The 16,794-nt window shown below is 43.5% G+C and overlaps 1 protein-coding gene across 1 annotated transcript in view; it reads left to right on the top strand.

Annotated features, from left to right (window-relative positions):
* Positions 1-14,472: 14,472 nt before the first annotated feature.
* LOC120532339 (diacylglycerol kinase theta) overlaps positions 14,473-16,794 on the top strand; it is a 280,803-nt gene continuing 278,481 nt past the window's right edge. Inside the window, exon 1 of the mRNA XM_039758242.1 lies at positions 14,473-15,604. Coding sequence (XP_039614176.1) covers positions 15,391-15,604 — 214 coding nt within the window. The 5' untranslated portion in view covers positions 14,473-15,390. The remainder of the gene's footprint in view (positions 15,605-16,794) is intronic.

The raw sequence follows: 16,794 nt of genomic DNA, 5'->3' as shown, positions 1-16,794 counted from the left end.
CAGGTATGAAGTCAAAAACGGAGCAGAAGGATGAAAATTCAATAATCCAATAAATCACAGAATAACAATAAATGCAAGAACTCACTGACTTCAGAACACATTCACAATAAACTGCCAGGAACTGTGGGAGACTATCCAGATTTCCGTGTCTTAACCTGGTTTCTAAGAGACCAACAGTTTTTCTAACTGGAATCATAGTTTATATGGCATTTTTAAAAAACAGATTTCTGTTTTTAAAAAAACAACATATTAAAGTAACTAACTGAGAAAAGACCCTCCACTTTCTCTGTTTTAAAACGGAAAAACAGACACTTGTGTTTAAATTACTGAAGGCATTGCAGCATAGTGGTTGGCACAGCTTACTCAGTTTTTTTTTTCAGTTCAATTCCACACCTGGGGCCTCATGCATAATGCCGTTCGTAGAAATCACACTAAAACAATTCGTACAGACAAAAACAGAAATGTGCATACGCACAAAAAATCCAGATGCCTAAATATGTGCATGTGCCAATTTCCACGTTCTTCTGCTACATAAATCCCGGTCAGCATGAAAAGTAACGTACGTGCACGCGCCTGCTGTACGCCCCAACTCCTCCCAGAATTACGCCTCTTTGAATATGCAAATCAATATAAATAGCCCTTAAGCTCAGCGTTCTGTGAAAAGGCAATGGCAAAAGTACAGGAGGAAATAGAAGAATTTCAGCGAATACCAAGTGGAGGCAAAGAAAAACATACTATTTTTTGTTTTAAACAGTGGTATAAACCGCAAAAGGAGGTTGATCGAGTGACACAGAGTGTTGGAGAAACTCGAAAGCTCAAGTTCACAAAGTTGCACAGTGCCTGAAATAAAAAAGAAATTGTCAGATATCAAAGTCGCCGTGAAAAAGCGAGTCGTAGCCCACCATCTCAGTGTCATATAAAAGCTTATTAAGGTACAGAGAAAAAAAATAGGCACACAGTGGAAAAAAGCACGAAATGTCAACTTTAATCTTGAAATTTCCACTTTAATCACGTAGTTTATTTTGTCATTAAAGTAGAACATCATAAACTTCATCTTAAAATCGTTTAATTTACTAGTCTCTCAAATCCCATCGTAACTAAAGTAGCACGTTAAATGCTTTGTTTTGTATTTGATCTTTTATGTGCTCCATGTGTGTGAATCACTATGTGCTTCCGGGCTTTGTCTTACGCCGACAGGACACAGAATCCATTACATTCATGATATTGCAACTCTCTGAACAATTTAAATACTAAGATGTATAGTTGATGTCATTTTCATCCATGCATCCATCCATCCATTATCCAACCCGCTATATACTAACTACAGGGTCACAGGGCTCTGCTGGAGCCAATCCCAGCCAACACAGGGCGCAAGGCAGGAAACAAACCCTGGGCAGGGCAGCAACCCACCGCAGGTCATTTTCATTATGATAGGAATTAAAGCATGTATTAAACATGGGGCACGGTGCCGCAATGGTAGTGACGAGCTGGTGCCCCATCCAGAGATTGTTTTTGCCTCCTGCAAGATGCTTGTTGTGCGACCTTCGATGAAATACTTTATTGCAGCAGCACTGTCTCTTTCAAACGTACTAACCTCCAATTCCTGTCCTTACTTTTCTTTCACCAAATACTCAATCGCCTCACAATCAGCTCTGTAATTGATGTTAAGCCATCTGTAAGCTTAGAACACCGATTCTTCAGAACTTTTAAGGAACATTGAAATATCTTCGTAGTACATGTTTAATTATTCTATCCATCCAGTGTTACGCCAGTACCAGCAAGAACACAGCACGAGAAAGGAACAATCCCTGAACGGTTCATCAGTTCATCACTACCGCTGTCCACCATGTCCACACGTTTAATTAATAACAGTATACATTATTTAAATTTTATTAAAAATGTATCTGTATTATGTAATATATATACTTTACTGCATTTCACCTTAAAAATGATATCAAGAGCTCCAAGAAGATAGCGCTTAGAAATCTAAATCGACTTAGAAGCTGGTTGTCATCATCTGTAAATACACGCTCTCTTCTATTGAATGGAATTGAATCCCTTTATTGTTATTATATGGTACAATGAGATTCAATACACAAATCTTCCATAAACTTATTTTCCTATAAAATGATAAAATAATAATATGATAAAAAAAACAATGAAAATATACAATATGAAAGCATAAGTACAATATACATGTACAATAGTGCAGATAATGCAAATGGTTCATAAAGTGGCCCAGATTTTGCAATATTACAGATGTAGTGCAAGTTTGCAGTGAGGTGATTGTACTTATAAGTACAAACAGTTCTACCAGGAGTACTTGATGGGCTGATTGAGTGTGTTTAGAGCTCTTGGGATGAAACTACTTCTAAACCTTGAGGTCCCTACAGGAAAGGCTCTGAAGCATTTGCCGTATAGGAGCAGTTCACATAGATTGTGCGCATGGCTGAGGCAGCGTGTGTTAGATGCTGTATTCCGATATTCCTCTTTCCAATCAGCTGCTGTAGAACTGTGACCCCCACACTCAAATACAGTGGGTTAAAATACTCTGAGTGGTGCAGTGAGAGTAACAACGCTAAAGCAGCTATGGTATTTGGAATAGTTTAGCCACTCCATATTGTTAGAGGTTGATTACAATAAGATGTCTTAAACTAATAAATGATATGCGGTTAATTTCAGTGTATTTGAAAATGCCACTCTTGAGTAAAAGACATATGACAGCCCAGTAGGAGTCTGATAGCACAAGGAAAAAGATTACCTGGTCTAATGAGAGAAAATTGAACTCTTTGGGCAGAACTCCAAGCACTATGTCTGGGGAGGACCAGGCTCTGCTCATTGCCTGTCAAATACCATCTCTATAGTGAAGCATCATGGTCGCATTATCATGTTATGGGGTCTTCTCAGCGGTAGGGACAGGGAGTCTGGTTAGAATTAAGGGAAGGATGAATGCAGCCAAGTACAAAAAGGTGCTTGAAAGAAACCTGTCCCAGAGTGCATGTGACTTCAGACTGGGGTGGCACTTCACTTTTCAGCACAACAATGACCTGAAACATAGAGCCATGACAACGCTAGAGTGGCTTCAGGATGAGCTTCTGAGGGTCGTTGAGTGGCCCAGCCAAAACCCATAGAACATCAGTACAGAGACCTGAAGATGGCCGTGTACAGATACTTCCTATCCAATCTAACGGAGGTTGAGAGGATCTGCTGTAAAGAATGGGATAAATGGCCCCAATCCAGGTGTACATATCATATGGAGACTTACCAAAAAAGACTCAAAGCTGTAATTGCTGCCAAATGGACTTCTACAAAGTACCCAATTAAGGGTTTGAATGCTTTATGAGTGTGATATTTCAGTTTTTGATTTTTAATAAATTTGCAAACCGTTCAGAAAACAAGTTTTCACTTTGTCATTATGGGTTATCGAGTAAAGACTGATGGGAAAAAAATGTTATATTTATCCTTTTAAAAGTACATTTACAACACAATAAAATGTAAAGAAACTGAACAGGTCTAAATGCTTTCTGAATCCACTGTATTTATCAAAATCTGTAAGATACTGTAAATCTTCTTATGTAAGACGTTACCATGGCTGTCCGTTTGTCTGTCCAGGATTTTAACTCACCCGTAGCTCGCAAACCGTTTGAACTATTGACCTGAAATTTGGTACACATATACTATGTGACCTTTACTGTCTGCTTTCAGGGTGATGATTGACCTCCAAGGTTATTCCTCTTTTTATTTTTATTTTATTTTATTGTAGAATCAACTCTCGGTAGCAGCCAGCAGGGCGGCCATGAGGCGCATACATACGGGCGCCGTTCTCATCCCTACCGCCATCGCCATCACTTCCCCTACCTCTTCATATCTTAAGTAATTCTTGAGGCAGATTGAAGACTTAAGTGCCAGCTTAAGTGAAAAATTAAAGGAAACGTACTAAGTAATTGCAACACAAACACTGACTTAATCAGTTTTAACGTGAAAAGATGCCGATGAAAGAAGAGAAGCAGTGGGCTGCTAGGGTGGAGAAAAGAAGAGCTGCTCAGGAAGCAGAAAGCACATCAACCTCTGAGCAAACGAATGCTAAACGTACAGAGAAAGAGGATGGAAATAGTGATAGTGGACACCAATCCATCCCTTTATTTCCCCTATTTTCTGCTCTGCTCACCTACTTACGGGTTGCAAAGCAGAAACAAACACCTCGACCGGACAATAGAATGTGGCGGACAGTCAGGATGCCTCTATACAGTAGTGGAAGGACTGGGGGAAGAATATATTCAGGGCATTACCTCCCCTGAAGCGATAGATGGCAGCCCTTGTGGGTTATAGCAGTGCCTCGAACTCCCACAGGGCTCCTTGGGAGTTGTAGTTTGGAGCAGCTCTGTTGGGTTCTGTGGGTGCCACCAGGGGGCGTTGCGAGAACGGCTGAGCCCTTTCGTGCAGCACTTCTGCCACACCCGGAAGTACTGCCGGAAAAAGATCACTGGACACCTGGAGTGCTTCCGGGCATTCTATAAAAGGAGCCAGCCGACACTACTCCAGGAGCCAGAGTTAGGAAGAGGAGTGGAGGCGATGAGAGAGAGAGAAGAGAAAAGAAGAAGAAAAAAGAAAAGAAAGGACGGGATAGTTACTGTGCTTGGGCGCTGTATTGTGTTGTTGTGGGGAGTGAGAAAAAAAATTCTTGTGTGCATTTGAGGGCTTTATTGTTGCTTGATAAAATATTTCTGTTTATTGAGGTTTTGTAAAATCTAAATTTTCCCTATGAGACAAATAAAATGCTATCTATCAAAAATGAATGACTTGTTTGTAAGTTCTCCATCACTAGATAGATAGATAGAAAAGAGGCACTGCCCAAGATCCAAAGCAGACCACCTCATTTGTTAAACATAGCGGTGGGGGTGTTATGGCTTGGGCATGTATGGCTGCCACAGGTCCTGGCACACTTCTCTTCATTGATGATGGAACTGCTGACGGCAGTCGCACAACGAATTCTGAGGTGTAAAGAAACATCTGATCTGCTCAGGTTCTAGTAAAGACCTCCAAACTCACTGGACGGCGCTTCGTCCTACAACAAGATGCTGATCCGAACATACTGTTGAAGCCACACAGGAGGTTTTCAAGGCTAAAACATGGAAAATTCTTGAATGACCAGGCCAGTCACCCAATTTAAATCCAACTGAGCGGTCCTTCCATTTGCTGAAGAGACAACTTAAGGAGACAAGTCTCCGAAACAAGCAGGAGCTGAAGGTGGCTGCATTACAGGACAGCCAAAGCATCACCAGAGAAGATCCTCAGCAGCTGCTGGTGTCTGTGACTCGCAGACTTCAAGCAGTCCTTGCACGTGAGGGATATGTGACAAAGCACTAAATATGACAGCTTTAACAGGCCTGCCATTGCTGTGTCCCAAAATGGAGAGACTGTGTAGAAAAAGTGTTGTCATTTCTACATGCCGTGACCATAATGTATGCAAATCTCCTTAAATGAAAGTCAGTAAAGTGCACTTCAATCACGTCTGAATTGCTAGATTTGTAATTTTAAATGGTGGAGCAGAGTGGTAAATCAAGGAAGAAAATGTGTCTTTGCCCCTTCCAGATTTCCTTCATTTTTGCTTTGTACCACACACCACCATCACATGATGTATAACGTGTTGAAATGTAGAACTTCTGGGAAGGTGCGAGCGTACCTAATAAACTGGCAGCTCTGTGAATTTCACATGGCTCCTTGCTTGATGACCAAACAGATCAACAAAATTATCATTTATAAACTGTGCATTTTGTTTACTCTGAGTGTCTTTAGTATAAAACTAAATTTATTTGGAGATCAGAAACAATTAAGTGTAATGAATAAGCAAAAATAGAGGAAGTCAGAGCATTACTGATAATCTTATTTATAACAGCACCTTTCCCATAACTGACAACACAAAGCCAGAAGGAGGACCCAGCAGCAGTGATGTCAGGGTAGCCCCGCCTCCTGAAGCTCCACCCACAAATCAAACAGAATGGTGGCATATTAAAGAGAGAAATTACAAACTAATAAGAGAAATTGACAGAAGCAACATAAAAATATGAAAGAGTAATAACTCAAAATTAACAAAAACAACAAAGTATATAAAGATTGCTAGAAAATGCATTATAAGATAGATAGACAAAGGCACTATATGATAGATAGATGAAAGGCACTATATGATAGATAGATAGACAGATAGATAGAAAAGGCACTCTATGATAGATAGATAGATAGATAGATAGATAGATAGATAGATAGATAGATAGATAGATAGATAGATAGATAGATAGATAGATAGATAGAAAATGCACTATATGATAGATAGACAGATGAAAGGCACTATATAATAGATAGAAATGAAAGGCACTATATGATAGATAGATGGATAGAAAAGGCACTGTATAATAGATAGATAGATAGATAGATAGATAGATAGATAGATAGATAGATAGATAGATAGACAGATAGTGTCAGAAGTGGCTGGGGTGGCGACACAGCCGGGACGTCCAGGAGGACCGGAGGAGGGCTTGCGCCTCCCTCAGACCATCTGGGTGTGACTGCCCTGGTTCATTTGATCGCCGCCAGGGGGCACCCCTGCCTTTGGAGCCCTGGACCTCAGCACTTCCGCCACACCAGGAAGTGCTGGTGGGAAGAGGAGCAGGGACACCCGGAGTGCTTCCGGGGATACAGCCGACACTTCCGCCACACGGGGGCTTGTTGGCGGGAGATTGCCAGGAAGCACCTGGAGCACATCCGGGTGTGGATAAAAGGGGCCACCTCGCTTCATTCGGGGCAAGAATTGGGAGCGGAGTGGACTGAGCTTGCTGGAGAAGGCAAGGAGGCGGCTTGAAGAGATAGAAAGGCATTGTTGTGGCCAGGACTTTGGGGACTTGTGGGGCTTATGTGTCACTTATGGACATTGTATATACAGTAGTTGTAAATAAACGTGTGGTGGGAAAAATGAATGTGTCTGCCTGTCTGTGTCCGGGCCAGCCTCCACGATAGATAGATAGATAGAAATGTAAGGCACCATATAATAGATAGATAGAAAAAGCACTATATGATAGATACTGTAGATAGAAAAGGCAGTCTAAGATAGATAGATAGATAGATAGATAGATAGATAGAAATGTAAGGCACTATATAATAGATAGATATTTATTTGCCACCAGTGGGAAATTTGGCCTTTTACAGAAGCTTCATAAACAAATAAACAAACAAAAAAATACTGACAAACTGCCTTAGAGAGAGGGGGGAGGACCACAGACATTAAAGAGGAGCTGAACGTTGAGCCACAACTCCTTCACATCAAAAGGAGCCAGCTGAAGTGGTCTGGACATCTGATTCGGGTGCCCCCTGAATGCCTCCCTGTGGTGGTGTTTTTTCCAACTGGAAAGAGACCTTGGGGCAGACCTTATATCCGTCAGCTGGCCTGAGAAGACCACATTGCCTCCATGGAGGATTTGGAGGAGGTAAAGGAATGTCTGGGCAACTTTGCTGAGACTTCTGCTCCCTTACTGACTTGGACCAGCAGTAGAAAATGGATAGATGGATGGAAATTATGACAAAAAACAAAACCTCTCTCACACGCCAGAATGACTAAACAGAAAGAAAGAAAAGTATGACTCGGCTTCAGATAAAGAGCAGTCACAGTCGCTGTTGCTACAGTTGTGATAAAGAACTCTCATCTTTGGTTATCATTCGGGTTTCTGACTGCGAGGGCGTCTTTTTTTTAGCTGCAGGTCACCTCTCCATTTCAGCCTCACCACACTTGCCCCTTATGCTACAGTGAGTGTGCCCAGGGCTAACTGAATATAGTTCCTTATATACCAGCTTGTCACTTCATTCAGCTTACTATGTGTCATTTGTGTGCCACTTAACAGAACACACATTGTGCAAATATGAAAATGATTATCTCATTTACAGTCAATTCTTATTATCCGCAGGTCACGCTCCTGAAAAGATATGGAAACCTGCAGATAGTGAAGCACTGACCCTATGGAAAGAATGGGGATTGCTTCCTGCTAGACAATGGCATAGGGAGGAGGAGGATAGGCAGGAGGGGATGTGGTCGGACAGATGTGCCAACCATGCATTCTCACCCCTCGAGACTTGGTAAAGATCCTTCTGCAAGATCACCTCCTGAAATCCTGTTACTGCCTCTATAGTTAAGTTCAATCATCCTCTAAACACCCCACTAGACACCACGAGCGATCCAATTGGTATTAGAGAGGGGTAATGCGTGCAGTGGGCAGTGATTTAATCAGTGCAAGCTTATGACCCACATTGACTGGGAATTTCTTGTTCATGGAGGTGTGGAGCGTACAGCCCCCTTAACTCCCACACAGATAAGCAGACACAAATATTGTCCGGCACACACGTTTTATTTTAAGTGGGGCAGCACTTTCCCTTCACTCTCCACTACAGAGCACAGTACACAAAGCACAATTACAGCCCTTTCTTCTCTCTCTCTGAGTCTGCCACCTCTACTCCTCTCCCAGCAAGCTTCGTCTTCCTCCTCCCGACTCTGGCTCCTCGAATGGAGCGAGGCGGACCCTTTAATAGTGCTCCAGAACTCTGGGTGTGGTGGAAGGGCAGAAACCCTGGGCTCAGAAACTGTCCAGGTGCCCCCTGGCTGTGGCTATGGGTCCCGGCAGGGTTGAGCTTCTAAGCTCCAAATCCATGGCCCTAGAGGTTGCCCTCTTGTGTTCTGGGGGAGGTATTGCCCTGAAAATTAACCAGTACTTCCATTACAGGGGAATCCCGGCTGGGTGCCCGCCAGAGGGGATAATAGCAAACCTCAAGTTACCATGAGAAATGGAGTTCAACACTTACTGTACTTATGCCTCTCAGTGCCAAATAGACAGATGTTGATCCATTTAGCCACCGGACATCTAAGGGCCTCACAGGCCTGTTATTGTCCAATCACACGCTTTGTTACTGCGCGATAGGCCTCTCAGAATTTATTTTTTTTGGACTATGTCTGGCTGTCAATTTCCACTAGTAGATTAGCAAAGTATATTAAATTAAACGATTGGTGTCATAAAATGGGTCACACTTTTGTAATAGCGAAACTGTGGGAATGGAACTTGTGGATAGCAAGGATCTACCGTACATCTGAAGCATCCCGGGACTGCATTCATTTATGCTTTGTGTTTTTAAGAATTACTTCTGAACGCTTTAAAATCACTTGTTGTTATCTTTTTTTTTCTTCTGACCCCATATAATATACCATTCAACTCGTCTTGATGTGCTGTAATGCAAAACCTCTACCAGGGATGTCGAACTCTGGGCCTGGAGGGCTGCAGGTTTTCATTCTAACCCTGTTCCTAGTCAGTGAGCAGTTTTCACTGCTTGTTAACTTCTTTTCCCTGCATTTTAATAGCCTTGTGTTTAAGGACTCAGTCCTCTGAATTTATTCCTTTCTTCATTAAATGACGAGCCAACAGATGACCAGGTTAACTGGGATTTCAAAGTCCAACCAATTTCACCCCAACGAGTCTCTTAATGAGAAGCTGATTCTTGCTGTTAATTAAACCCGTTATTTAATTCCATGGCTTGTCGCTGCTCTCACTCTGCCACAGCAGACATTTCCAAAACTGTTGATTTTTCTGTTTTTTCTAAGAACACGCGTTTTGGTGACCTGAGAGATCAACCTTTACCAATACTATCCATCACCTTTTTTTATTTTCAGATTCTGTGTGATGGGCACAGGTGAGCTGGTCATGTGGCGGCTTATTTTGAGTCTCGTTATTGTCAGTCAGTCATTGTCCAACCCGCTATATCGTAACATAGGGTCATGGGGGTCTGCTGGAGAAGGCAGGAACAAACCCCGGGCAGGGTGCCAGCTCACCACAGGGCACACACCAAGCACACACTAGGGGACAACTTAGGATCACCAGTACACCTAACCAGCATGTCTTTGGACTGTGGGAGGAAACTGGAGCACCCCGAGGAAACCCACTCAGACACGGGGAGAACATGCAAACTCCACACAGGGAGGACCCGGGAAGCAAACCCAGACCTCTTTACTGCGAGGCAGCAGCGCTACTACTGCGCCACCGTGCCGCCCATCTCATTATTGTTTGGCTGCAATTTAAGGAAAAAAGGGGCCTGAGTCAAGTTAATTAAAACTAAAGAAAAAGAGGTTCATATGCAGCAAAAACTGGTCACTAATGAAGAAGATGGTTAGAATGAAAACCTGCATCCACTGAGGCCCTCCAGGACTGGAGCTCGACACCCGTGCTTCTAGACCCAAAACAAACACTCATTTTTAGGCCATTTTGGGCTGAAAATTACACCCTTATGATAAAGAGTAAACCAATGGGTGTCTTCAGCAAAAATGATCAGGCTACACTAACCCACCCAAAGGGTTCACCGCTTGATGGGATACGAGGGATCAAAGTTACTCCTTTTCACAAAACTTTGAACAATTGGGGATCGTTAATATAGACTTGTGGAGTGTCGTTGTATGCTGTTTCGAGGTTGCCGATCACAAATATATTTTTGTTTCTTTACTGGTGGTCCTCGCCCTCTAAGAGCCACCACCCCCAAATTCAAAATGACAGATTTCAAACATAAGCAATGTTTATTTTAAAGTCACCGTCTCGATTCACTGGACTAATTCCCTTCATAATTTTAAACACTTCAGTCAGGTCTCCTCTTAATCTTCTTTTACTTAAACTGTAAAGGCTCAACTCATAACTCGTCCCCTGTAGCCCCTGTATCAGCCTAGTTGCTCTTCTCTGGACTTTTTCTAGTGCTGTTATGTCCTTTTTGTAGCCTGGAGACCAAAACTGCACCCAGTACTCCAGATGAGGCCTCACCAGTGCATCAGTAGACTACATATGCAGATGTGTTGTAAAGTATTGTTGTTCGCAAAAGTGCCACCGTGATGGCAATGACAATGACAGTCCTAGCACAGGGTAACACAAACTAACTGCCATTAGAACATTAGAGCAATCTGGACGACAACAGGCCATTCAGCCCAATAAATATCCACTTAATTCTTTTAAAGTAACATCGAGTTCAGTTTTGAAGGTCCCTAAAATCCTACTGTCTACCACACAACCGGGTCACTTATTCCATGTGTCTGTGGTTCTCTGTGTAGATCTTCCTAATGTTTGTGCTAAATTTACCCTTCACAAGTTTCCAACTGTGTCCCTGTGTCCTTGATGAACTCATTTTAAAGTCACTGTCTTGATCTACTGGACTAATTCCCTTCATAATTTTAAACACTTCAGTCAGGTCTCCTCTTAATCTTCTTTTACTTAAACTGTAAAGGCTCAGCTCTTTTAATCTTTCTTCATAACTCATCCCCTGTAGCCCCTGAATCAGCCTAGTCGCTCTTCTCTGGACCTTCTCTTGTCCTGCTATGTCCTTTTTGTAGCCTGGAGACCAAAACTGCACCCAGTACTTCAGATGGGGCCTCACCAGTGTGTTATAAAGCTGAGCAGAACCTCCTGTGACTTGTACTCCACACATCAGGGCGCTTTATATTTTAGACTATTTCAGGGTTAGTGATGAGGAATATATTATTTTGGATCTTTTACTAGGCACCTAGCCCTCTGTGGACTTCTATCAGCAGCTGAAAGATGACCAATTTCCATACGAGCGGGAATATTTAGAATTTAAACATTTAAATTGAATTCATATGTCAAATAACTGATGCAACTGTTCCTATTTATTATATACTTTCTACCCAGTGGAAACAAACTACTGGGGGAACTCCATTTTATGGTGTTATAGTGAGATTCAAAAAACAGTTGAGGGTGGGGGTGACCCTTAAAGATTAAGGAAGTGGTTCTGGTGCTCAGCAGTATGTTAAGAAAAGGTGGCGTACAATAAAAACTTCAGTCGTCGCGAGACACTGAGCGAGGACCTGGGGAAGTGTGGCATTGACGCTTTCAGTGCCAGGATACATCAACATTCGATTGAAACACATTTGGGGTCGGCTCCCCCATGACAATTCACAAAAATGTTTTATGGCCTCCCGACTAAATATATCAACAGATTACAATATGTTCAGAATTCTGCTGCTCGTTTACTTACACACAATAAAAAATCTGCTCACATCACTCCCGTCCTCTAGGAGTTACGTTGGTTACCGGTTTCTTCAAGAATCAAATATGAAAATTATCCTTCTCACTTTTAAGGCCCTTCATGGTTTAGCCCCTCATTATCTGTCTGAGCTGCTGCTTCCTTACACTCCTGCCCGTGCATTACGATCATCGGAAGCTAAGTTACTCACTGTACCTAAATACAGGTTAATAACTATGGGTGGCAGAGCACGGGTGTCGAACTCCAGGCCTGGAGGGCCGCATTGGCTGCAGGTTTTCATTCTAACCATTTTCTTAATCAGTGACCAGTTTTTTCTGCTAATTAACTTCTTTAGCCTTCATTTTAATTAACTTGACTCAGACCCTTTAGTATTTGCTTTTTCCTTCATTAGCAGCCAAACAGTAATGGGACACAAAACAAGCCACCACATGAGCAGCTCGCCTGTGCCCATCACACAATATCTGCAAATTAAGAAAGGTGAAGGTCTCAGTAAGGTGGATCTCTCAGGTCACCAAAACGTTTTGACGATGTTCTTAGAAAAAACAGAAAAATCAACAGTTCTGGAAATGTCTGCTGTGGCAGAACGAGAGCAGCAAAAGGCCATGGAATGAAAGAACGAGTTTAATTAACGGCAAGAATCGGCTTCTCATTAAGAAACTAGTTGGAGTGAAATTGGTTTGAGTTTGAAATCCCAGTTTAGTTGGTCATCTGTTGGCTCGTTTCATGACTCATTTCTGTTTGGCTGTCATTTAATGAAGAAAGGAATACATTCAGAGGGCTGAATCCTTAAAAACAGGGCTATTAAAATGAAGGGAAAACAAATTTAATTAGCAGTAGAAACTGGTCACTGATTAGGAAAAGGGTTAGAATGAAAACCTGCAGCCACTGTGGCCCTCCAGGCCTGGAGTTCGACACCCCTGTTTCAGAGTGATAGCCCCTAAAACTGGAAATTCTCTCCCTCTCAGCCTTCCCATGGAAAAGTATATTATTAATTTCAAACATCTGTTAAAAACACATCTCTTCAATGAGTATTATTCTTCACGTATGTAATTTCTACTGTCTTCTATTGAATTGTAAAGTGTCCTTGACTGTATGAAAAGTGCAACATAAATAAAACATTATTATTATTATTATAAATGTGTCTGTACTGGATCAGCACTGTCCCATTGTAGGAACTTAATTTTCAGAAACCAATGAGTTCCTGCATGACGTTGGCCCTTTCATGTGTTGAGTTCCCCCCGCACAACAAGAACTATAACCTTTATTTCAAAATATGTCATGTGGAAAGAAGAGTAATGCGGTACGAAGTGAGGCTTGTTCTGGAGATCACGAGGACCCCCACTGTCACTTCGATGGGGTGGGCCAGAGAGGCATCTATTAAGAATGATGTGATGCAAAGCGCTGTGCGATTGGGGAACCTCCCCGCCGGTGCCCTATTGTTTCAATGTGGTGCTTTGAATGCTGCACCAGGGAGGCAGAGTGATGAGGTGTGAAGTGTTGGCGCTCCACCGGCACCGATAATTCTCCAAAGTCCAAACTACCAACATACTTACAAGACGACACCAGTGCTTGTGGTCAACCAATCAGCTTAATTTATCGCCCAAGTCCCACCCACTATAACTTTTGGCTGAATGAATGGTACATAACCTGGTGCAGGAATTAGAAAAAAAAAACTGCAAATGGCCCAAATTCCACCGGTGCAAATGCTACAAAAGTTTTTGTTTCTAAATAGTCACAGGTTCCTGAAATAAACGTTTCTTCAGTGGGAAAGCACCTTATGTTGCAAGTGTACTGCGTACGGCTGAGTGTTGGTCCACTTCAAGCACTGCTTCAATCTCATGAAGTAAACCGTTACATTTCTTATGAACAATACAAATTTGGGCAGTTTATGCTAAATAAAACTTTTTTTTAATCAAAGCAACTTAAATAAGTATTCACGGTAGAAAGGTGCTATATAAAATAAAGGTAAAAAGGGCCCACCGATTCGATCAACACCTTCAAATCTCGGAGACCGTAAAAGAAAAGCAGAGTCGAAATAATCGGCCACCTTAAATCTGCACCGGTTTACCGTGCGAAAGGCACATCGCTATGATGCGATTTACAGAGGGGTACATTTTAATCAGTTAATCCGTCACGGTGGACTTCAGGGCATCACTTTTCTTTCTGATGGCCACCATGATAGATGATGGATTGGCTTCCCTGCTGTACGGTACACAGAGCTGACACCCCCCCTTTTCCTCCTGTGCCCTCCCCGGACCTGTTGTTCAGGGGGGATTCTTCAGCCCGCAGTTCTGTCTCCGTCGGCCGAGCCATTGAGCGCAACGCAGGGGAAGACGGCTGCTGCTGGCGGAAGTTGTGCGCGCGTGTGTCTGTCTCTTCGCCTCACTTTTCCAGGCGGCTGGGAGCCCCAATTGTAGGCCAACGGATTCTTCCGTTTTCTTATTTCTTTTTTCTTTTCGTTCGGACTACGCCATTTCTTTACTCCGCTTCAAAGCGCCGATCAGGGATCCAGCAGGACTCACTTTTCTCTTCCCTTGCTGTTTATTATTATCATTATTATATTTGTTTTGAAGAGCTGCTCCAAGGCTTTCTAAAGACGCCTCCGCTTTTGCTTCGACTTGTCAAGTCTGTGTTTTGAAAGAAAAAAAAAAGGAACAACGAAACCAAACGCGTTTCTTTTTTCGAACTGCATGGCTTAACCGGGCAATGAACTCGCAAAGGAAGAGGACGCGCGTGCCATCACCCCAGCCGATCTTTCACTTCGAAGAGCGGGGGTGTCACCTTTTTGCTGTCAAGGGGCGGCGAGAGGTTCATTCCAATCACACCTACCTGTAACCCGATCGGTGTGCACCTCCTTGGGCTGCCAAGCGATAATACAGACTGAAGTTTTGTTATCATTATTACTGTTTTCACCGTCTTGTTTGTTTTCTTGGAGACGACTTGCCTTTAGTTGCTGGACTGTTTATTTATTTATTTTTCTGGTCGATGTACGTAATCGGCCGTCTTTGGCAAGTGGAAAATGCGGAGCGGAGCTGGAGCCGCGCGCTTACCGTGGAGACACGCCGCACATCGCTGACATTTCTCCACTGCTTGGCATTCGGGTCCTGATATTATTTCCTGTATTTACCTTCCCTCTCTCTCTCTCTCTCTCTCTCACTCACTCACTCACTCACTCTCTTTGCATTCTGCTCAAGGATCTCATTGGTGTTCGCGATGGCGTGAAGACTGGAAGGCTCGCTCGCTGTTGCTAATGGTTGTGTAAACTCTTTCGAATTTTGTCTGTTTTGCAATCGGAGCACGCACAAGTCCTGGAGATCTTGAAGCATGGCAGAGAGCGCCCGCCTGAAGCACCAGGGGGGCAGCCCGACTGGGAGTCCCCAGGCTGGCCGAAAGAAAACGCAACCATCCCCGGGCTCCAGAGCCAAGCCGCAGTCCGGCGCCCCCGGGCACAGCTTCAAAAAGGTGACCCTCACTAAGCCCACCTTCTGCCACCACTGCACCGACTTCATCTGGGGTCTGGCCGGCTATCTCTGTGAAGGTAAGCACTCCGGTTATTTTTATTTTATTTTTGGTGCTTATTGTTTAGGAGCAGACGGAATCCCGAACGTCGTAAGCACACGTCAGACTGCAACCCCCCTTTTTTCTGGTCATCTGGTAGCGAAGTGGCTCGGCTCGTCCGCACGAGGAAGTGAGCGCTTATGAGAATCTTTACGCAGCTTTCATTTTTAGCAAAAAAAGAGAAACCGGTGTGTGTGCGTATGTTTGTTTGTGTGTGTCTGTACGCGCTTTAAGAGCGGATCCACGTGTGTGCAGAGAAGCGCAGAGGGCACCCCGCAGTCGGGCTCTCCTCTCTGACTGCCTCCCCGGGGGCAACGGGCTTTTGGAAGGCTTAGGGAGAAAATGGTCGAAACAAGCGCGGGTCTGGGTGCACAGAGTCTTTAATCCATTGCACCAGACTACAACACTGCGCAGAAAGTACCCGATCAGAGCCCCCGCCGTGAAAAGACCACGCGACCGCCTGTAGCAACAGAGTAGCGCTTTCAATGGAAGATGACAGACAGGCAGGCAGGCAGGACAATCAGCCAGATGTAGCGCAGGTCAAGACTGACAGACAGACTGCAGAACGGACAACACGACATCACATGCGGCAAAGACAACGAACCCCCGTCACCACCACTCGGCTTAAACACTTGTGTAAATGCGGCACACAGAGGGCGAGAGAGAGAATGTGTGTGGATGTCTGTAAGAATGTACGTGCGATGTACACACACACACAGATACTGCGCTTAACAGGGACAGATCGGTGTGTGCGTGTGACACAATACGCAGGTAGACTCGCACAGACACGTATGCGGGGAGGGCAGAGTGGCGCTGACAGTCCTGGTAGCCGTGAGGTGTGCTTGTGTGTGTACATGAAATACATATTGGAAGTGCACATAAACACATTCATAAAAATGTAATCTCCTCTCTGCAAGCCCATGTGGGTTTTCACCCACAGTCCAAAGACATGCAGGGTGAGATGGATTGGAGATGCTCAATTGGACCAGATGTATGTGTGTGTGTTTACGGGGGTCCTGCTCAGGACAAGTGGGCTTAGAAAATGAATGGAAAGAAAGATTTTAACAAACTTTATTACCCTCGGATTTGGTTGCATTTAGCACACTGTTAATTTTGCAAAGCCTCTCTGTGTACCATATTTTTTGTTTTTCCTTTTGGTGCAAAGAACCC

This window comes from Polypterus senegalus, chromosome 7 (assembly GCF_016835505.1).
Source record: "Polypterus senegalus isolate Bchr_013 chromosome 7, ASM1683550v1, whole genome shotgun sequence".
NCBI lineage: Eukaryota > Metazoa > Chordata > Cladistia > Polypteriformes > Polypteridae > Polypterus > Polypterus senegalus.
This window is presented reverse-complemented; position numbering and strand designations above follow the sequence as displayed.